We start from the raw sequence: 22,375 nt of genomic DNA on the forward strand, positions 1-22,375 counted from the left end.
TTCACTGATAGGAAGAACCCTGCTGTGCAGATGGCCTGAGTCCTGTTTGGCTTCCTTGGTTTTCGGCCAAGTGTCTGAGCCCACGCCCTAGCTGCTTGGCCAGTTCAGCCCCTCCTTATTCATAGACCTGTTGGAGCAGGACTGCATGCAGCAGTCTGCCCAGCCACTGCAGTGTTCTCTCTGATTTGCACAGTCTTTTTAGAATGTCGAGGTTGCTGGGTGCTAGTGGCTCATGCCTGCAGTCTTAACTACTCAGAAGGCTGAGATCTGAGGACTGCAGTTTGAAGCCAGCTAGGGCAGGAAAGTCTTAATACTTTTATCTCCAATTAACTGCAAAAAGCTAGAAGTGGAGCTGTGTGGCTTAAGTGGTAGAGAGCCTTGAGCACAAAAGATCAGGTACAGCACCCAAACCCTGAGTTCAAGCCCCGGATTAGCAAAACAACAAAAAATAACTTTGAGGTGATTGTCAATATTTAGAAATTAGAAGGCTTTGAGTTACAATGTATTGACTTTTAAGAGACCTGTCTGGTTTGATGGGCTAGCATATTCCCAGCATCCTGGATCCCATGCCAGAGGTGGGTTTTTAGCCTGGATTTCAGGCTACTTCTTTCAGCCCTTGGCTGTGCCAGATCCGGAGGATAGGCCAGGAAGAGGGTGCACTTTAGGTGGGAGTGCATGCAGAGCAAATCTCCCACAGGTTCATGCTGTTGGACTTTTGGGAGCTGTTAGGGTGGCCCCGAGCACCCTGCCTCTTGAATGGAACCTGATACTATGTCCCATGGAGTATTTGTGCCTTAGAACTTTTCCAAAGCTCCCACGATGGCCTTGCTGCCCATCAAATGGGATCTGGGAACCTCTGGGCCACTTCAGTAGTCACTTGCCCCCGCAGTAGAACTGAGGAAGGGGACTATATTAGGCAAAAAGCTGTCTTTATTTTTTTTCTAGACCCTAGAGTGCTTTTGAGAGACCACATACTTGAAGGATAATTCAGGGTTCAGGCAGCAGCATCTCTGCCCCTAGGTGGGATCCCTTTACTTTCAGGAATCCTCCTGCTACTTCACTTTAAGCACATCGGTCTGGCTGGCCAGAGGCTTGATGTTTGGCTCAGATTTTGGCCCTTATCTCTGCCACCCTATGCAGGGATGAGGACTTGGGTGTAGGTCACCTGTAGGGGCCTTGGTAATGGAGAGCAGCTGTAGTTCTGAGGTGGGTGGGGATGTATGTACGAGGCTCCTACATCTGCATTTGTATTTGCACAAACCTGCCCCTCCCTGTTTCAGGTCAGGCAGCAGTTGAGTGAGATGAAGAGCCACGTAGAGGATGGTGGCGTGGCTGGGTCCCCGGCTATCCCCTCAGAAGTTCCCCCAGCCGAGCAGGACCCTATGAAGGTTAGGGTGGTGAGCTGGTACTTAGGCTTTTACTAACTGCCCCAGGTGGAGCTGTGTGGCTCTTCTGGCCCTACTGCTACTCTGTCCACCTGCGTGGCCTACTAAGGGCTGAGAAAGATGCAGTGCGAAGGGCAGGTGACCAAGCAGAGGCAGTGGGGGAGTGGGAGGTGCTGGTTCTTACAGAATGAGGGTGGCTGCAGTTTGAAGTCTGTGCCTGCTGAGCTGAGGGAGCAGCCTTTGGTTGTGTCTGCAGCCATAGAACTCTACTCCTGTTAAAATCCTTGCTGGGACATTTATTAGCAAGACATCTGCTCTACAGAGTTTAGAGCAAGGAACAGCTGCCAAAAGCTACCGCCAGAATGCAGGGGTACCTGGGACAGCCTCATGCTCTGAAGCATCTTTCTTGTCCTAGGGTCTTGTTAGAAGCTTCCAGGGTCACGAAGGTCCCCTTGGCATCTTTCCAACCTACCAGCTTCTCTAGTAGGGCTGGAGCACTGTCTTTCCAAAGGAAGAGTATTGGGAACAACTCATTGGGGTGATGGGGGAAGAGGGAACCCTGGAAAGTAGCTAGAAGGTGGGGCCAGTTGTTTCAATCTGCTCCAGGTCCCTAAGGACCCAAGAGAGTACTAGATTCTCAAGTTGTTTATTGTGTCTCCACACAGCTGAACACACAGCTGGAACATACAGAAGCCATCTTGGAGAACGAGCAGACGCGGAGGCAGCAGCTCACAGCCGAGTTTGAGGAGGTCAGGCTCTGCCCATCGGCCTCAGCCCATCACCTTTCAAGCTCAGTCTCCATGGAGTTAGTGGGTCATATCTGCCCCCACCAGACACTTGCTCTAATCCTGTTGTTAACCTCCAGGAGTGGCTAGAAGCTAACCAATGACCGGCTTCCATCATACTGGGACTAGGAGCGGTAGTAGGGTCCTGGGCAGGTGGGCATAGGGTGGAGACAACTAGCAGCAGGCACCTCATGGGTAAGTCAGCCTGCTGCGGTCAGGCTCCTGCAGGACTCCTTGTCCGTGTAGGGTCTAGCTGGCTTGGGCTGTTGCCCATTAGACTTGGGGTGGTTCCCCAGTGCCTAGGCAGGCCTCAACTGGGCTGGACAGCTGGTCCACTTGTAGGGTGTCTCATCCAGACCCTCCCCTCTGATAAGGCTCAGGCCACAGCGTGTCGATTACAAGAAGAATTGGAGAAGCTCCGAGCTGCTGGCCCCCTGGAGTCTTCAGGAACAGAAGAGGTCACACAACTGAAGGTAGAGGATGAGCCTGGGGCACCTCCTCAAGACTGTGGTCACTCTTAGCCTTGGATGTGGGGCAGTTAGTGGAAACCCATTCCTAGCCCAGGCACTGACTTTCCTCATTGGCAGCCAAAGGGAATGAGTTGTCACATGGCAATTGCTGCTCAGCACAGAGCAGATTGTTTTGGTTGGGCTAAGCCAGAGAGTTGTCTTGGCAGCACCGGTAGACAACAGGGCACAGGTAGTCAGCCCATGAAGTTCTCTGCTCCTCCCAGCTGACAATGCGTCAGAGAGCAGAAGACCTCTTCTGGAAGAAAGATGCCTGGGTGTGGGGGCCCCATTTGCACAGGGGGAGGGGGCTACCTGCTGATCCCTTTCAACCTTTAACTCTCAGGAGAGACTAGAAAAAGAGAAGAAGTTAACCAGTGACCTAGGACGGGCCGCCACCAAACTGCAGGAGCTTCTGAAGACAACCCAGGAGCAATTGTCAAAAGAGAAGGACACAGTGAAGAAGCTGCAGGAACAGTTGGATAAGACAGTGAGTCTGAATGTTGTACTGCCTGGGTTTGGCTCATGGAGGTGGGCCCTGTGCTCTGCAGGGTGGGCAGAAGTCAGCTGCTAGTAGGGACTGGAGGTGGTGCTTAGGGGCTTTGGGAAGTAGGCCAAGAGAGGGAGTGATGATGGAGATGGAGACTAATATGGTAACATGGGCATTAGTACACAGGCTCCTGCACCCAGGGAAACACAGTTCCTCAGCAAGAGGTCATGGCCAGCTTAGTCCTCATTCTGCAAGGACCCCTCCTCAAGCCAGCCCCCTTCCTGCAGGACCAGACATGCCCACTCACACTCCTGTATTCTTGGGTCTCTCCCATTCCATCCTCTGTCCCTAAGTCCAGACACAGCTGTGGATTGATACAGCCAGCCTGGGTTTGCTTTCTCTCAAGAGCCTGGACCTGGTATAGGGTGAGTGGCTGTGCCTGGGCTCCTTGCCAGTCCTTCCCCTCAAGTGTCTGTTTTTGTTTGCAGGAGGATGGCAGCTCAAAGGAAGGCACCTCTGTCTGAGTCTCTGTGGAAACTTCAACTTACCAAAATGCCTTACACATTCCTTACAAATAGAACAACCAATACAGCGTCATCCAGGCCCAAGTTCCAGTAGCCCTGAGAAGCCATTAGAGACGAGAGTCTCTTAGAACAGAAAAAAAATATTCCAGACCCTCCAGTCTGTAAAAAACTTGTCACACTTGATAAACACTATTCCTGGGAGCAGCCCTGGACCACCTCGAGCGGACGCCAAAGCCTCATCAACTCTGCCAGGCCAGGGTGTTCTGGGAGGCCGGGACAGTAAGGGGGGAGCTATGTCAATCAGTGCAATTGCCATGTATTTCACAGTGGGGTGGGGGGCCAGGAAGTGGCCAGACTGGGTGGTGAGTTCTCAGAGGCTGCAGAGCAGACTGGAAGGCTAGAGCCCTTATCAGCAAGGCAACAGTCCCTCACCCCTGGAGTTGCCAAGAACTGATGTGACCTGGATGTTAATGCCATTAAAACCAACTTGTTGCCCGGCACTCTTGTCTTGTGTATTCTGCTGGCACTCCCCAGTCTGCCTATTGGGTCCAGGATGAGAACAGAACACAAGGGCCTGGCCTCAGTGGCAGAGCCCAAGCGTGGGTCTTGGCTTCTCTGAAGTCAGGACCAGCCACTGTGTAGAATGGGAGTAATCCCCTCCCCCACCCCAGTGACTCTTAACCCCCTCAGGCTCCAGTGCCTACCGGGTAGGTAAGGGAGGGCCTGCGACATCGAATGGTGATGTGCTCCTGAGGGCCTAAGGTTTCCCTAAGTAGAGGATGGCCTGAGCTGTCAGGTGAAGTGAGTTCTAAATGGTGGACCAAAGGCGTGGCCTGGGATGTGGGTAGACATCATGCCTCAGAAGAGGACAGCAGCTCACAGCTTGTCCTTTGCAGTAGAAGCCAACTTAGGTTCCTGTGATCCTCAGACCTATAAATGCCCTATGGCCCGTGACACTGGCCAAGGGGCATGCTGGGAAGGGATGGTGAATCTATCAACCAGTCTTGTCAAGGGGCTGTCTCCACTAAGTACCAGTACTATTTATCCCTGCCAAGCCTCCTGATTAGCTGGATTAGGCGGGGGCACAGCTGAGCTCTTGGATGGCAGTTCCTACAAGACAGCAGTATGAGGTGAGGGCGATACAGAGTGGAGTGTACCACTGCTCTGGGGCCTTCTTAGTTGGGACCATGACTCATTCTAAGGTGGCTGACTTGGGAAAGGTCATTGTGCTTGTGTGCTCTTGGCCTTCATTTTTTAGCAGCCCCCTATCTATACACACAGCATCTGCCAGAGCAGGAATGCTGTCCAGTGAGACCAGAGCCAAACCTTAGGCCCTATACTACCCTGAGTTAGTGTCCTGGAAAAAGTCACGTTTAAGCTGGGGTTCACAAGGAAAGTACCACCTGGGGACTGGTGCAAGTGAGGGGAAGGAGAGGCTGAAAAAGACTAAAGGCCATGAGGCTGTACTGGGAAAGGTAGGAGGAGCCACCTGGGGATTTTGAGTAGTGTGAAGGTATCATACCTCTTCTAACTCTGGGAGGCTGTGGAGAGGGTGCCCAGGTCTTGAGGCCGATGCTGGTTTCTGGCTAGAGTAAGGATCACCTGATAAAAGCCTGTGCCCAGCTCTACTTGGCTTTTGGGAGCCCCTGGTTCTCCATGTGAGGTGAACTGGCCCCTGTGGAAAGGAAGGCACCTCACCTCATAAGCTACCGGGCCAGGTGCCATCTCATCACTAGAGTATGGCACACTGTACCATGTGTGCGTAGCCTGGGTGAGTCAAGCCTGGAGAAAGGGCTTGCTTTCTGGAGATCCAGATCTAAATTGATGAGCCCTAAGAAAATGTGGCACCTCAGTATAATCTGTTTGCCTTGCAAACAGAACAGGAGGACAGGATGAAAAGGGCCATGGGAGAAGCAGAATTTCCATACAGGTGGCCATCCATATGGATGGTTTGAGCCTGGTGAGTGGGGGCCAGGCCTGTCCCCTGACCCAGGATTCATGAACTGCTACCATGATTGGAGGTGTGGCTCAAGTGGTGGAGCTCCAGCCATGACCAAAAAAGCTAAGTCATCACTATGAGCCAGGAGCCTATATTTACAATAAGCCTGTCCCCACCCACCAGACTGCACACTAAAAGCTCCCATCTGGGTAGATACATAGCATAGAGGTGTTCATTTTGAGGAAAGGAGAAAAAAGGCACAGGATGCTGGGGTTACCAAGCTGCTGGCTTTTTCTGTTCACACATGGTATCAGCCCTACTTGCTCCTCAGACCACCAGTGGGAGCTGTGTCCACCTGTGGGGGAGGAGACAAGACGAAGACAAGTACAATGCCCACCATGGGGCCCTGGAGGGCTGCCCTAGTAAAGAACCACTTAGAGGGAACTGCCTTCTGCACTTTAAGCTCTTGAAGCCCAGCAGCATTTCCCATGACAGCTAAGGGAGCCAGGCCTTTGCTTCAGTTAGTCCAGCTCCCCCAGAGGAAGAGCCTTAGCCAGACAAAGAGCTGCTCAGCTTGAGTAAGCTTGCCCTCATGCACCACCTTCCATATTCATACTCTTACTTCCTTATATACACATAATGCAACTAATGTCCCTTCTACCTACAGCCTGGCTGGAACCCAGTTCTAGAATCTGCAAATTTCAGAAATGAACTTGTATCCAATGATTCACAGAACAACAAACCTGTCAACAATGAAGTGTCCAGACCAAGGCAGTCATTCTGTAGCCAGGATACCACTAACTAGCTAGCCTGTAACTGTAACCCAAGTCACTGTGTCCATTGTATTCTCAGAGATTTGCATTGTCAAGTACACCTCACAGTCAAGTTCTGATTGTTTCTCAGAACCATAAGCAAATTACCATTCATACATTTATGTGTTAAACCTTTTAAGATGTAAATGTGTTTTCTAGAAGCACAGTATACTTGCAGTTAGCTCCTAACCTGTGAGAACTCATCACACCAGACCCACCTGAATAGGAGTGCTGTCAGTACAACTCCTGGCTCGGACCTCAGCTACCTAAGACTTCCCCCAAAGCCCGAAATCAAACAGGTTCCAGATACATAAGTAACCATTAATGCCTTCCCCATTTCTAGAATAAGAATGTAAGGCTGTGTGTTAACAGACATGGGCAACTGCTTGAAACCTTTCCCACAGAACCCCACCCTTCTCATCTCCCTTTCCCCCTCCCCCGTACCCTTCCCCTCCCTCACAAGCCTGGACTTCTGAAGCAGTGGTGGTGATGGATGTGGGCCACATCCGTAAGCTGCAGCACAGCTGCAGGGCTCCACTGACAGGGCTTGTTCTTGACAAGGCAGCCTTGGGTGGTGACACTTCCTTGGTGTACTATTACCTATAGTCACTGAAAGCAGTGCTTTGCAGAGAAAAATAATCCACACAAATACATTAATGACACCATAGATTCAAGGGAAATCTCAAATAGTGTAATTAGGCAAAGTTTAGCAAAATAAAACACCATGAAGTGGGTTCTTGAAAGGGGTGGAGTGGGGGAAATGAAGAATAGGAAAATGTAATCAAGAATCAAATGTATATCCTACAAAATTAAGAAGAGTGAGGGCAGGAGGTATAGGGGAAGGACAGGTGAGACTGTTCAAAGGGGTGACATTAAGCAACATAGTGTATTCATAGAGTGCTTTGTTAAATGGCAACTTCTTTGTAAAACTACTTAAAGATAATAATAAAAAGAAAAAAAATCCAGGATGCGAAGCACCATTCTGGGCAACTCCGAAAGACAGGAAAGCACAATGCTCCATGTTTTGCTTCCCTAAGGCTCACATCTGGATACACATTTGGAATAAGGGGGCCTTGCATTTTCATTCATGCAGAGGAGCAGGAGCTGTTAACCTTAACTGTCAGAAATACCATATAGAAAGCCAAATCCTTCATTCCCAATGCACACATGAATAATTACACAAGAATAAGTTAAAAATGCTTCCTTTATTACATAAAGCCTATATTGCTACTTCTAAGTTCAACTGTTTGTGCATCTCTACATTGTTCGGTGTGTCATGCCTGTGATGTTAAAGACAATCACTTCCAAGTGTCATTGGGGCAGTGGTCCCTTGTGAGTGTCATCCTCCATACCTGTTCCCCACCTGCACAGTTGACAGATTGCTCTAGGAAATTATGGTCTCCCAAGCCCCAGAGGAAACCAACAGCATTCTTCCACTCTTACTGCACCAGGTTCGGCACAGCTCTGAAGGAGACACAATGAAAGATTTTGCAAGTGTCCTGGCTTACCAATATACTGTTTATCATTTTCATTGACAAAGCAGATTACAGTGGAGCCCTATTTGCATCATAATTAGTTGTTACAAGGCATTGCACATTCTTCTGAGGACATACCATGATTTCTAAGCTGCAAGGTCACTCACAAATGGTCTCCCAGCTAGTGAGGCTGCTAACTGCAGGTGCCATGCTGCCTCTTGCACTCCCACCTTGGCTTGGAGTTGTGCTTTGTAACATTAGCGTGAATTATAAGTAGACACAATTCTGAGGTGGACTTCCTTACACATTTGGTAGAACTAAAAGACTGCTTGACTTAAGTCTTACTGCTGTTAGTATATTAGTGTTGTTACACATTATGAAGAAAATTATATCCAAATATGCTGTTCAGGTCAATAAAGAATAGAGAATTAAGAATAATTTGAGCCAAAATTATAACCAATTCTCCAAGTAAAAGTAACTGCATTGGTTAACAAGGATGTAAAAATGTTCTTCACATGGCCTTGTGCTGTTTTGTGAACTGCATTATTAAAAATCCTGAGCATAATAAGCATCCTTATAGGTTAACTCATCAAAACAGGCATTTGGCCAGTTAAGAATTTAAGTTCACACTGATAAAACTTTAGACTCTAGATTTATTTAGGGCTATATTTGGACATGTTTATATTTATGTTACTCTAGAAGATGACAAGACAGCTCCCCCTCAGTAAGACCCTGGCCTAAATAAAATTTGCTTTACTTATATAGCAAGAGGATAATATTAAACATGGAAGCTTTCAATTTGTGGCACTGAATGATGATCTACACAGGGCACCCTTCAAAAGCTACAATTAAGGACCCGCCTAGCTTTTCAGCAATACAAGCCCGGTTGAGGTCTTCCGGCCCATTTGCTTGACATTCATGCTTTATACCTAGAGAGAAAAACAATAGTCCTATTTAGAATTAGGGCAAACAACTCAGTTATTTAAGATACCAGTGCTTTTAAAGGTCACCTCCAATATGGATTAACTGGTGTTTACATACCATGAAATCCCACATAGTAATGAGAAGAAGTAATCTGTAACCACATGCATCAAAATAGATGACTTGTTGATTTCAAGAAACCAGAAAAAAACCAACAGGTTTACATTCTGTATGATTTTTATATAGTACACAAAATCAGCTCACAGTAACATAGGCACCCTGGCTTCCCTTGTATGTAAGGGGGAAAGGGCAGGAATGCAAGCGGTCATGATGGAGGCTTCTAGAATGCTGGTCATTAGAGCAAAAGTCAACCATTCAGTTTAGCCTGTGAAATTTCATGCACTGCTACAATAATTTATGAGCTTACTCTTCTAAAGATGTGCTGTACCTCAATAAGGCAAATGTAGGAATGCCTATGGCAGCACTTTCCTGAGACAGCCACCACCTCTCCAAGAATGTAACACACTTGAGAAACCTACCATGATGAAAACTAACACATTCCCACTGTTCTATCGGCATCCCACACAATAAGCTTCATTCCAGGATTGCTAAGAGCAGCTATGTTCTAAATAGTTACATTATTCTAATAGTTTAGGACTATTTCTCAAGTTTTGCTGAAAGCACAGCATGCCAACTTTGAGGCAACTTAAGACTGATTTGAGAAAGCTGGTGTCTTCATTAGGAAAAGGTGACAAAGTGACTGTCATTTAATATAATCAAATCAAGTCTATATACAGCAATCCTCTATACTAAAAAGGCAATGCATACTAATAGTGATGAGGAACCCATTGGACTCTCTGTTGATGATTAAGGAGTGTGAGAATGTCAGTTAACCACCAGGTGAACTGGCTGCTGGTAGTGGCCCAACGTAAGCATGAAGAACCCAGTGACGCACTGAACTGTGTGCCGCAGGGTACTGGGACAAAGGAAAAGAAGGCAGGATTCTGTTTTCTTAGCTAAGTAAAACTAAGGAGAAAAAAAACTTGTTCTACAAGAATACAAGAACCACTCACAGAAAAAACCAACTCTGGACAAGCCTTTGGCTCAGGTAGCTGTTTGGAAATAGCTGTGGCAGGGAGGCAGCAGGAAAACACCAAGAATCAAGGCCTCATGGAGGTTATTCGGTTCTGGCCAATGTCATACAGCAATTAGCACAAGCTTAGCTTTCAGCATGGGCCTCTGGGAACACACCCCCATGCTCTTCCCACCATACCATTTTCTCCTGGCTGGACTCAGGCCAGACCCTGTTGTCCAGACCCCAGTCACCGACTGGCAGGCAAATAACTGGCCAGCTTAAGGTCAATGCACTTTCCTTTGGATACAGACAAATCAATTACCTAAAGTCATACCATTCTCCACAGTAAGGCTAGAGATAAGAGCATTCTGCCCTCTTATAAACATTTACTTTTTACAACTCAGTCGTATTAACTACATTCAAAAGCAATAGTAAAAATTGATTATACAGTATGACTAATGTAAAACAACTGGTCTCCACATCTCCATGAGAGACTAGTTTAAAACCAGTCTTAGCTGAGGATGGTAGCATATGTGTGTAACCCATATGTCTGTGCTGGGTTACAAAGCAAGAGTAAGAATTAAAGGCCAACCTGAGGAACACAGAAAATTCAAAGCCACCCTGAGCTACATATCAAGACCTTGTCATTAAAAAATAAAAAGCTAGCCAGGTGCCGGTGGCTCACACCTATAATTCTATCTACTCAGGAGGCTGAGATCTGAGGATAATGGTTCAAAGCCAGCCCAGACAGGAAAGTCCAAGTGACTCTTACCTACCAAAAAGCTGGAAGTGGAGCTGTGACTCAAGTGGTAAGAGTGCTGGCCTTGAGCAAAAAAGCTCAGGGACAGTACCCAGGTCCTGTGTTCAGGACCTGCACTAAATATATGAATGAATACATAAAACAAGCCCACCCTTAAATAAGTGTCATACAGTCAATACTGAACAAGTAAGTACTGTTAACAATGGCTTTGTAACATCAGATGCTCAGGGGCTATTTCCTCAGAACAAGAAATCAAGAAAAATTTCAGTGCAGTTCTAGGGGCTTACCCCTACCTAAACACCTGGATGTGTAGCACATTAGCACATACCTTGAAACTTCTTTTTGATGGCATCCTTGGAGCTTGCATAAATCATTTTACTTTTCAGAGGCGCTAGTTCTGGTGCCCTAGATGGAAGGATCCCAAAAATAAAACTGGTTTAAAAGTACGACTTGCCATCTTATCACTTTCTATCAGTGACAGGTAACAACAAGAGGAAACTCAGAATTATGTCCCCACTTTCTCAGAGGGTAAATGCTATGGATGGTAGTATATACAGAATCACTCAGGCTGACCCCAGTGAATACAAAAGCAAGAACAATGTAAAAAGTAGAACCACTAACAGCTTCATAACAGATCTGGCACTGGGTACCCTCCCTGGATAATCTAATTTCTTTTTTTTCTTTTTGTCGGTCATGGGGCCTGAACTCTGGGCCTGGGCGCTGTCCCTCAGCTCTTCAGCTCAAGGCTAGTGCCCTACCACTTGGCCACAGTGCCACTTCTGGCTTTTTTCTGTGTATGTGGTGCTAAGGAATCAAACTCAGGGCCTCATGCATGCAAGGCAAGCACTCTACCACTGAGCCAACTTCCCAGCCCTCTAATTTCTTTTTAAATCATTTTTTTCTTGTGGTTAAAATTCAGGCTAATAATTACATTTTTATAAGGTTTTTCTAACTTTATAAAGTTTCTAATTTACAAAAGTTTCAAACACACACAAAAAGATTTAAAAACACCAACAAGGTCTAATGTCTGCCACCCCAAATTTTAAATGTTATTCTGGCATTTTTGCTTCTGAATTATTTCCTAAAAAAGAATGAATTACAAGTAAGTACAAGTCCCCCTCTCAACCCTTTCCAGTCTTCTCATTTACATCTGTTCCAACAGTAGGTATGGACACTTGTTCCCATCTTAGTTTAATATAACAGATGTTCAATGTCAAGTCAGGAGTCAAAACCTATGATTAAAGCCGTATTTGTGACTTCATGATCCTAAATACAACTTTCAAGATATTTTTTTCTGTTTTGGCTAAATAACAACTTGGTAATAATTATACCCTGCTTGTCAGTATCCCCATTATCTTGTATATACAATACTTGAGTGCCTTCTCTCAGGAATGGAAGCACAGGCCAAGCACAGTGCCTGTTTCACACAGCACTCTCAACCAGCAACACGGAAACCAACAATTAACCGTGAACAGGAAAGCTCACCCTGCTTAGATGCTTAGACAGTAATGTTTTCTTTCCCTTTTTTACCAGCAGGCCCCAGGACTGGCTGCATATCACACTGCCAGAATCAAGTATAATGAAGTCTCCATTTCCAGGACACTGAACTACCTAGTCTGTTTGGATGCTGCTTCCTCTCAATCCTAAGATTTAGTGGGTAAAACCATAACTACACCTCAGGACTAGTAGATGTTTGATCTAAAAGTTAAGTGGATACGTTCTCCTTTTACCATCAGGGACATGAAAAAACATTGGCTGTTCTGATTTTACTCAACTACATTGCTAAAATACTGAGGAACTACTCTTTGAACTGTGGAAAGAACTTGTTATGGAAACATCTACAATAAAGTTTTATATCTTCATAAAGTAAGTTAATAGTGCAAACTAAGTCACTGCATTTGTACTAAATTTCCTTTTCTTCTATTTTTATTTTCAAAATGTATGTTAATAAGAAAATTTAATTTTCATAGTGGAAAAAATACAGAAACTCTAAGTGCAAATAAAGGAACTACCAGCTTAAAAGTTGGATTTATAGCTGGCATGCCTGCCTCAGCTACAATCGCACACGAGCAGGTACTTCACTGCTCATTACAAGCACTTTTCATTTCCCCAAACCCTAGTAATACTAATACACAGTAGAAATAAAGTTTAATAAACGCACCTTCATTCAAAACCCAAATTCTTCTAATTTTGTCTTACCAACTATTACCTTTACATACCAATTTCAATGGAGCTGCCCCAATCCATATTAACTTGACCCCCTACTTGCATTCCTTACAATACCTTGGGTTAAACAAGTACAGAAAAAGCTTGTTAAAATAGAACTGAGGTGTGATCTAAGGTTTCCTTTAAATCTCAATTCTTTGTCCTTCCCATGGAGGCTTGCATTCTAAGAACCTTTCCCTAGACCTACCTCACATACCCCAACACATTTCCCCTTTCCCTTGGAAGCTACAGAATATTCTAACTTTAGGGGTATGGTCATATCAAGGAATGTGGCACCAGAATTCAAGCAAGTCCCACAAACATAAATTCAGCTAAAACCTTATGAAATCTTATAAATAAAAATTAAAGGGATGGGAAGGGGAAACAAAGGAGGAGGCTACAATGCTTGATAAGAAATGTACTCATTATCTTGCCCATGTAATTGTAACCCCTCTGTACAGTATTTTCACAATATAAATAAATAAATAAATAAAAATTAAATGATGACTGCAAACAGCCTGAAGCACTACTTTTGTCTTAGACTGTTCTCCAAGTGCTGACATTAGGAAATTAATGCTCAAATTTACAGAGACCCAATACTTCTAAACACTTACCACAAAAAGAACATCAATTCTTCTTTTCTAGATTCCTTGGTTTCAAAGCTTGCATCATACAAAGCATAACGACAATCTTTTTCAGGAAGCATTCCCACAAAATGCTTGAAAGGATCGGTTATGGTAACACCAACATCTCCAACCAAAATTTCTTTGCCTTCTTCAACAATGATGCACTTTTTGTCTGCACTGAGACAAAAAATGACAGCCTTCTTCCTTTTCTTAATTTCTTCTGGTGTGGAGCATTTTCTAACTTTCATGTCATAGAAAATGCGACACACTTCATCAGCAACTTGCACTCCAGAGGCCTATGATGAGAAAAGAAATGTATGAAACAGATTTTAGCATGCCAAATATAAGACTGCTGCATTTGTGGCTACAGATTGGCAAATATTAAAAATTTTCCATACCACCAGATAAGAAAACTAAACTATTTTTAAAGCTTACATATACTGTATAAGTCACTCCTCACCATACCATATAAGATTTAGGGGAAACAGCCCTCACTGGGGCTCTAAGAATATATAAGTATATTCCTTTTGTAATACACAATAGACAGTTGGAAAAAAATCCATCTCCATAACATCTCTTTTTCTAACCAAAAAAGAATTGAAGGGCTCTTGATATATTAAAAACTTGGTGATTAATATTCAGCAATCTATTAGTCACTATTAAATTTTCATTTATGGGCTAATATGAAAATTTTTAAATGAAGCTATTGGAATTTGTGGGGGGGGAGGTATAAGGGGACAAGGAGAGTGATAAGAGGGGGTGATAGTGACACTGGAAATGTGAGTGGAAATGTAACAATGAAATCCACCCATACAACTAATGTAAGCTAATTTAAAAAAAAAAAAATCATTCTCCAAGCTGGGTGCCAGTGGCTCATGCCTATAATCCTAGCTACTCAGGAGGCTGAGATCTGATGATCGAGGTTCAAAGCCAGCCTAAGCAGGAAAAGTCCGGAAGACTCTTTATCTCCAATAAACTACCAGAAAACGAAGTGGCCCTGTGGCTCAAGGGGTAGAGTGCTAGCTTTAAGCTGAAGAGCTGAGGGAACGAGCCCAGGCCCAGAGTTCAAGCCCCATGATCATCCAAAAACAAAAACAAAACCACAAAACATTCTCCTATTAAACCTTTTGCTTTCATTACTTCAGTAGTATATTCCTATTTATTTTAATAGTTCAATGAAGAGTACTCAGATATATGAAGAGAGCTCTGTAATTGTGGAGACCGTGATTGGAAAGATGGGAGTCTTCATTCACAATAAGATCCAGGTGATTTAACTTGGCTATCTTCTCTTCCTCAGAAACTAAACTTGAAACATTTGACTCTAAACCACATTTTTAGTAACAGAGAGAACATACTACAAGGTAAATCAGACATATCCAAAGCTGGCAACTTGTCATGTTCCAACTAACTTCTGTAACCTTAGCTTTAACAATAGTAAAATGGAAATTATACTGTTAATTCGAGAAGATTTAGACCACACACGTCAGGCACCTAAGTGCAAAGAGCAAGGGTACCATTCAGAAAACAAAGATTTAGGCTGGGAATGTGGCTTAGCTTGCCTAGCATGCATGAATCCCTGAGTTCAATTCCCTAGTAGCACATGAACAGAAAAGGCCAGGAAGTGGTACTGTAGCTCAACTGGTAGAGTACTAGCAAAAAGAAGCTCAGGGACAGTGTCAGGCCCTGAGTTCAAGCCCAGGACTGGCAAAAAAAAAAAAAAAGAAAACAAAGATTTACTTATCATCTTGTTAGAGCTTCTTCAACTCTAATTTTTATTAAAATTATTTGGGTTAAAGAACTACACAAATTAAACTGATACTCAAAACAACTTTGTTGGGTTGAGAAGAAATATAAACTATACATATTTCTTTGTTATTCCCTTGACTATATTAGTGGCCTAAACAGCTAATATTTGCACAGAAGAAAGATCACAGCCTTCTTAACATTTTAAGAGTCAATGACACTACCTCTTAACCATTATCTTAGGTACTTCTGTTGCTTGTAGGCATACATAAAAATCCACCATGAAGAAATGTGCAGCCTCTGGGTGAGTCACTAGGGTTAATCCTAAATCTGTCCCTTCCCCATATACAAGTCTCAAGCAAGCACACAGCAAATATTCAATTGCTCTGATAAATTAAAAATGTGCAAAGGTACTGCAATATAGTTTTACAGATCATATCTTGCTTAAGGTGTGTGGCAGAGCTGAATCCAAGTTCCCTCTCTGCTAGGCAAGCTGTTGGCCTGCAGGAGCACAACCAGCTGAAGAGGAGCCTTCTGCTCCCCTCCAGCTGCCATCACAGAGGGAGCCCTGCATTCCAATTTGCTGTTACTACCAGGGATCTAGAAAATATTCCAAGCTAGCTCTCTGCCTTAATACATTTACTCTGAAAAAAATCTTTTAAAGGACGAATAGCCTTAAATTTACCAATTTCCAGTTGTAAAAGTTCTCACTCTCTACAAAGTACAAATAACATTCTTGAGAGGATGGCTTATGCAGACCAAATAGCAACCCTATTGTTATATATGAACATTCAACTCCCACTAAAACTCAGTTAAACCTTAAGTAAAACTCTATGAATCACTGCTCCCCCTTCCAAAAGGAGGGGGTAAAAACTCATGAAGAAACTTATTTATTGTTTTAATAAGTGGGGAAAAGAAACTATTCCAACAAAGTAAACTGTATATAATAAAGTCCATTTGCAAATCTTACTCAGAATATATAAAAGACAATCCTTATAAGATTTGCTTATCCCGTGTGACAGGCAAGAAGTGAGAAAGGGAGGGTAGAGACAAGAAGGCAGTTTTTTTTCAACTACTGTGATTTTATCTTTAGTTGTACAAATGGATTACAATTCAACATGTCCATCTAAGTATAATGAAGTTTGATCATTGTCATCTCTTTTCATCACTTTCCTCCATCTCTCCCAATCCCACCCTCCCCCCTCAATTTTCCTAGTTCTACATTTTCACACATGTACATTGAATATTATGACTGTATTCTGCCAACCTTCCTCTCTTCATACCTCACCCCTCCATATACCTCAAGTACCAGCTTCCTAATATTCTTTTTGCTAAACTGTAAGTTAGTTGCTCGAAAGAATTACACCACTGGGGGCTGGAAGGTGGCTCGGTGGTAGAGTGCTTGCCTACAGGCATGAAGCCCTGGGTTTGATTCCTCAGTACCACATGAACAGAAAGAAAAAGCCAGAAGTGGTGCTGTGGCTCACTCTGGTAGAGTGCTAGCCTTGAGCAAAAAAGAAACTCAGGGACAGTGCCTAGGCCTGAGCTCAAGCCCCAGGACTGGGGGGAAAAAAAAGAAAAGAAAAGAAAAGAAAAGAAAAAAGAATTACACCACTGGAATTCTTTCCTGCATATACTATACTTTAGTTGTTCGTGTACATGTGTATTTGACCTTGTACATGTTTACATATAGAATAAGGACTTTTATAAACCTTACAAAGAAAATTCCTCACTTTCTAAGACAGAGGAGAGAGAGAGACATACAAAAATGGTAGTGGAGGGGAAAAGCAACCAAGGGATGGTAAGCACATTGCCACTGCTGTTTTCATTCAAGGGTTTTAGTCTTCTTCAGAATTAAACCCAATTCCCTTGTCACAGGATAAAGCTCTTTATGCTTACTTCTCTAGCCTCCTTTTACATTTCTTTTTCTTTGGCATGCACTCCTTTTCCAATCACACAAAATTCTAAGATTCCCTGAATATGTCATATTCCTGTGACATCTTACTTCCCTCCTCTTCAAATGGTCACCTTTCAGCTAGACATCACCTCCTCTAAGCAGGCCCTCCAGTTACCCTCTCTAATTTAAATATTCTTATTTACTAACACAAAATATATTTCTAACATAATACTGTTGAGAGCTATTTTTAAGAGCAAGAACTTTTTTTTTTGCAGTGTTAAGAGATAAACCGAGGGTCCTGTACATGCTAGGCAAGTACTCCACCTTTGAGCTGTATCCCCAATCCTCTTCCAAAGTTTATCAATCTGCTGCTCAACAAACATCCAAACCTCCATCTTCCAAGAACTAAAGCTACCAATTGTTTACTTAATAAAAATGTAATACCTAGATTATGTTATAAAATCATGGATACATATTATTTTTAATGTCAAATATATGAATATCACATGATTTCTGGATAAATGCTGTAACAGAGACCTATACATATTAAGAGACATATTAATCACATATTTAAGTAATTCTATAATCCATAGCTTTGTTAAATGGCCACTTGACACTGCAATTGAAAAATTAAAAAGGCATTATTTGGTAAGATGTATCTATGAGTACTTTTACACAAGATAAAAAGAATACTGAGTGCTGGGCACTGGTGACTCATGCCTATAATCCTAGCTACTCAGGAGGCGGAGATCTGAGTACTATGGTTCCAAGCTAGCCCGGGCAGAAAAGTCCCCATGAGAGTCTTATCTCCAATTAACCACTCAAAAACCAGTATCCTGCATCTTGTATATACATTTTTATAATTTGGGGAGGGGAAGGGATATAACAAAATGTTTACATAAGGAAACAGGGGCTGGGAAAATAGCTCAGTGATGGAGTGCTTGCCTTGCACACATGAGGCCCTGGGTTCCATTCCTCAGCACCACATAAGCACAAAAAGCCGGAAGTGGCACTATGACTCAAGTGGTGGAATGCTAGCCTTGAGCTAAAGAGCTGAGGAACAGCGCCCAGGCCCCAAGTTCAGGCCCCATGACCGTCAAAAAAATTAAAATTAAAATAAAAAGGATACAGGTTGACCCATTGTAACAATGAGATGTTTAAGACACTATGTTGGGGGAGGGGGGAGAAATTGGGGAGGGAAGGGATGGTAGGGGAAAAACAAAGGAGGAGGTAACAATGCTCGATGGGAAATGTACTCATGTAACTGTAACCTCTCTGTACAATATTTTTACATTAATACATATGAAAAAAATAGAAGTGGCACTGTGGCTCAACTAGTAGAGCTCTAGCTTGAGCACTGGGACAGTGGCACCCAGAACCCCATAACTGGCAAAAAAAAAAAATATCGAAGATTTGCTAATATTTGAAAAAGAAAAGTTTTATATTTATATTTTTTTGCATATCCTTCATGAAGAACCAAAATATACTTCTCTGATTCTTCCAAATATTCTATGATATGCCAGCATTACCTTGATAGGAGCAAAAAAGAAAGAAAAAAAGAAACAGGTTAAGATTAATGCCCTTGATGATCTTAAACATAAAAGTTCTCATTCAAACACTAGGAAACTAAATTCAAAGTACCTCAAAAGGCTCACAGATAAGGCAGTTAAGTCTGTGAGACTCATCTCCAATTAACCATCAAAAAGCTCAAAGTAAAAGTAAGCTGGACGCTGGTGGCTCTGCCTGTAATGCTAGCTACTCAGGAGGCTGAGATCTGAAGATTGTGGTTTGAAGTCAGCAGGGAAGGAAAGCTTGTAAGGCTCTTGTCTCCAATTAACCACGAGAAAACTGGAAGTGGTGCTGTGGCTCAAGTGCTAGAGTGCTTGCCTTGAGTTGAAGAGCTCAGGGACAGTTCCCACACCCAGAGTTCAAGCCCCACAACCCTTCTACCCCCCTCCTTACCCCCTCTGCCCCCCTTCCAAACAAAAGACTATATTGACAAACTGACAGTCAACACCCTCTAAAATCAGGAACAAGTAGAAGACATTTTCTCTCACTACTTTTATTCAGCATGGTTTGAAGTCTTAGAGGATTAAAGCAAGAAAAAAAATTGTCAGGTTGGCTCATACCTGTAATCCTAGCTATACAGGAGCTGAGATCTGAGGATCTTGGTTTAAAGCCAGCCTCACCAGACAAATCAGAGACTTTATTTGCTCTCCAATTAAACAGCAAAAAGCCAGAGACAGAGTCTTGGCTCAAGTGATAGAACAGAACCTTTAAATGAAATAGCTAAGCAAGAGTACGACACCCAGAGTTCAAGCCCCAGAACCAGTGAGAGAGAAAGGAGAGAGATGAGACAAGAGAGACAGAATATGAAAGGAAGAACTCAAACTATCTTGGTAAAAAAAAAAAAAAAAAAAAAAAAAAAAAGATGATATGGAAAAACCTAGACTGTCAAACAACTGTTAAAACTAATAAAGTCAGTAGACTGATTATTTGAAATAAAAAATTCAAGTAAATTTGGAAAGGGGGGGTTGGAAAGTAAGCTTTTGTATGACCACAGAAAAACTTCTGGTGCTGCTGTTAAAACCATATTTATGGCAAGTTGTTAATAATATAAACAGAATATTGACAATTAACTTCAAATGACTATATGCATGGTATAATCAAAATTCTATCAAAATGACCTGGAGAAAAAGAAACTTACAACTTTATGTCTTACATGGAAATAAAAGTGACTTTTATCTTTTCTAAGTTTCCCAATTTCTTTAATTATGTATACAGATGTCTATATGAAATGTGCTGTTCTGCAATTTTTTTAAAGGTTTATATTATATATAGTGCTTTGCAACTTTTTTTTTTTTTGGGTCAGTCATGGGGCTTGAACTCGGCTTGGGCACTGTCCCTGAGCCCTTCAGCTCAAGGCAAGCGCTCTACCGCTTGAGTCACAGCGCCACTTCCAAGTTTTCCAATTTCTTATCTATGCCAGTATGTCATTTTTTAAGAGCTGATAGAATTGGAATCAGCTGGTTATTTCCTTATAGTTTTTCTTTTTTTTTTTTTGGGGGTTCGGTTGTGGGGCCTGAACTCTGGGCCTGGGCACTGTCCCTCAGCTCTTCAGTTCAAGGCTAGCGCTCTACCACTTCAGTCACAGCGTTTTTTCTTTTTGTTTATGTGGTGCTGAGGGATCGAACCCAGGGCCTCAGGCATGCAAGGCAAGCACTCTACCACTGAGCCACCTTCCCAGCCCGTTTTTCTTTTTTAAAGCACATTAGAGTTTCATTGTGTTATTTCCATTCAAATGTACAATTTAATCACAAACTCATCCCTCTCCCTCCTTTTTAAAAATAATTTCAGCAGGTTTTGTTCATTTTCATACATGTGTAAAAAACACTTTGAGCATATTCGTCCCTATTTCATCTTCATCTTCCCCATTCTTATTGGCAAACCTGTCATTCTGGGCGCTGTCCCTGTGTTCTTCAGGGTGAGCGCTCTACCGCTTCAGCCACAGCACCACTTCCAGTTTTCTAGTGGTTTATTGGAGATAAGAGTCTCATGGACTTTCCTGCCTGGGCTGGCTTTGAACCGTGATCCTCAAGATCTCAGCCTCTTGAGTAGTTAGGATAACAGGTGTGAGCCACCAGCGCCTGGCCCGTCATTCATTTTTAAGGACTCGGTTATGTGTATGAGAACAAGCAGTCTGTATTTGTCATTCTTTATAGGGTCTACTTTGCTAAATAGTTCTATCTGCTTATGCATAATTTTGTTCTTCTTTATGGCTGTATCATAGTCCCTTGTGTATACATACACAACACACTTTATTCACTCACTGAACACCTAGGCCAATTCCCTATTTTTAATATTGTGAACAAGACAGCTGTAAAAATGGGTGTACAGGTTTCCTGTATTGTTGAGTTTCCTTTTGATATAGGTATAAGAGTGGTATAGCAAGAACATTAGAGTTGTTTTTTTGGTTGTAGGCCTTGAACTCTGGGCCTGGGTGCTATCCCTGGGCGCTTCACCTCAAGGCTAGTACTCTACCACTTGAGCCTCAGCACCACTTCCAGTTTTCCTGGTAGTTAATTGGAGATAAGAATGGACTTTTTTTCCAGGCTGGCTTTGAACTGTGATCCTCAGATCTCAACCTCCTGAGTAGCTAGGATTACAGGCATGAGGCACCGGCATCCAGCCAGAGTTGTTTGTAAGAACTTCCATACTGATTTTTATAATAGCTTCATTAATTTATGTTCACCCAACAGTGTGTATAAGGGTTTCTTGTTCCCAGCATTCTTGCTAAAAAAAATCTGTGTCATTTTGACTTGTGTCTCCTTTGTGGTAAGGAAGTTGAATATTCTATTTCTTAGCCATTTGCACTTTTGAAAACTCTTCCAATCATTTCTCCATTTATTAGCCATTTATTCTGTTGGTGGTTAACTTTTGGAGTTTCTTACTTTTTTTTTTTTTTTTTTTTGGTCAGTTGTGGAGCCTGAACTCTGGGCCTGGGCTCTGTCCCTCAACTCTTCAGCTGGAGGCTAGTTAGTGCTCTACCACTTGAGCCACAGCACCACTTCCAGCTTTTTCTGCTTATGTGGTGCTGAGGAATCGAACCCAGGGCCTCAGGTATGCCAGACAAGCACTCTACCAGTGAGCTACCTTCCCAGCCCTCTTATAAATTTTAGTAATAACCCTTTATCCAAGGAATAACTGGCAAAGCTCTCACACTTTAGTTTCCCTTTGATTCTGGCAATTATTTCTTTTACTGTGAAGACTAAATCTTACGTCATCACATTTTTAAGTTCTTGTTCTTATTTTCTTAGCAATTAGGGTTCTATATTTGGAAAAGTGTTAGTTATTCCTATATTTTTCTAGGGTTTTCATTATGTTTGCTTCTAGCAGTTTCAAAGTTTCTGGATTTATATTATTTGTTCTATTTGGAATAAATTTCTACACAGGATGAAAGACAAGGTCCAGATTCAATCTTCTACAGGGTTTCAATCTTCTAGTTTTCTCAACAACAATGTTAAAGAGACCATATTATTTTCTGGCGCTTTTATTAAAAAAAAAAAATCAGATGGCCGTAGCTATCTAGGTTTGTATCTGAGTTCTCTATTCTGTTCCATTGGTAATCTGTTTCAGTACCCTTACCATACTGTTTTATGACAGCAAAATAATGTGGTGTTGATACTGTGATACCTCCAGAGTTGCTCTTTTGGCTCAGGATTATTTTTGCTA

General features: G+C 42.8%; 2 protein-coding genes across 4 annotated transcripts in view; one reads left to right on the top strand and one right to left on the bottom strand.

The window, feature by feature from the left end:
• Positions 1–4,190, top strand: part of LOC138803708 (ribosome-binding protein 1-like) — a 72,834-nt gene extending 68,644 nt beyond the window's left edge. Inside the window, exons 20-24 of one of the 3 annotated variants that reach the window (XM_069987778.1) lie at positions 1,281–1,397; positions 2,051–2,134; positions 2,545–2,643; positions 3,023–3,166; positions 3,655–4,190. In XM_069987778.1, the coding sequence (XP_069843879.1) occupies positions 1,281–1,397; positions 2,051–2,134; positions 2,545–2,643; positions 3,023–3,166; positions 3,655–3,690 (480 nt within the window). In that variant the 3' untranslated portion in view covers positions 3,691–4,190. The remainder of the gene's footprint in view (positions 1–1,280; positions 1,398–2,050; positions 2,135–2,544; positions 2,644–3,022; positions 3,167–3,654) is intronic. The other 2 variants (XM_069987779.1, XM_069987780.1) reach the window with 2 other exon arrangements.
• A 3,437-nt stretch (positions 4,191–7,627) lies between these two features.
• LOC138803709 (destrin) overlaps positions 7,628–22,375 on the bottom strand; it is a 29,403-nt gene continuing 14,655 nt past the window's right edge. Inside the window, exons 2-4 of the mRNA XM_069987781.1 lie at positions 13,492–13,799; positions 11,001–11,077; positions 7,628–8,845 (exon numbers count right to left, since the gene is read on the bottom strand). Of these exons, the coding sequence (XP_069843882.1) occupies positions 8,736–8,845; positions 11,001–11,077; positions 13,492–13,799 (495 nt within the window). The 3' untranslated portion in view covers positions 7,628–8,735. The remainder of the gene's footprint in view (positions 8,846–11,000; positions 11,078–13,491; positions 13,800–22,375) is intronic.

This window comes from Dipodomys merriami, unplaced genomic scaffold, assembly GCF_024711535.1.
Source record: "Dipodomys merriami isolate MVZ:Mamm:240054 unplaced genomic scaffold, mDipMer1.0.p SCAF_346, whole genome shotgun sequence".
NCBI lineage: Eukaryota > Metazoa > Chordata > Mammalia > Rodentia > Heteromyidae > Dipodomys > Dipodomys merriami.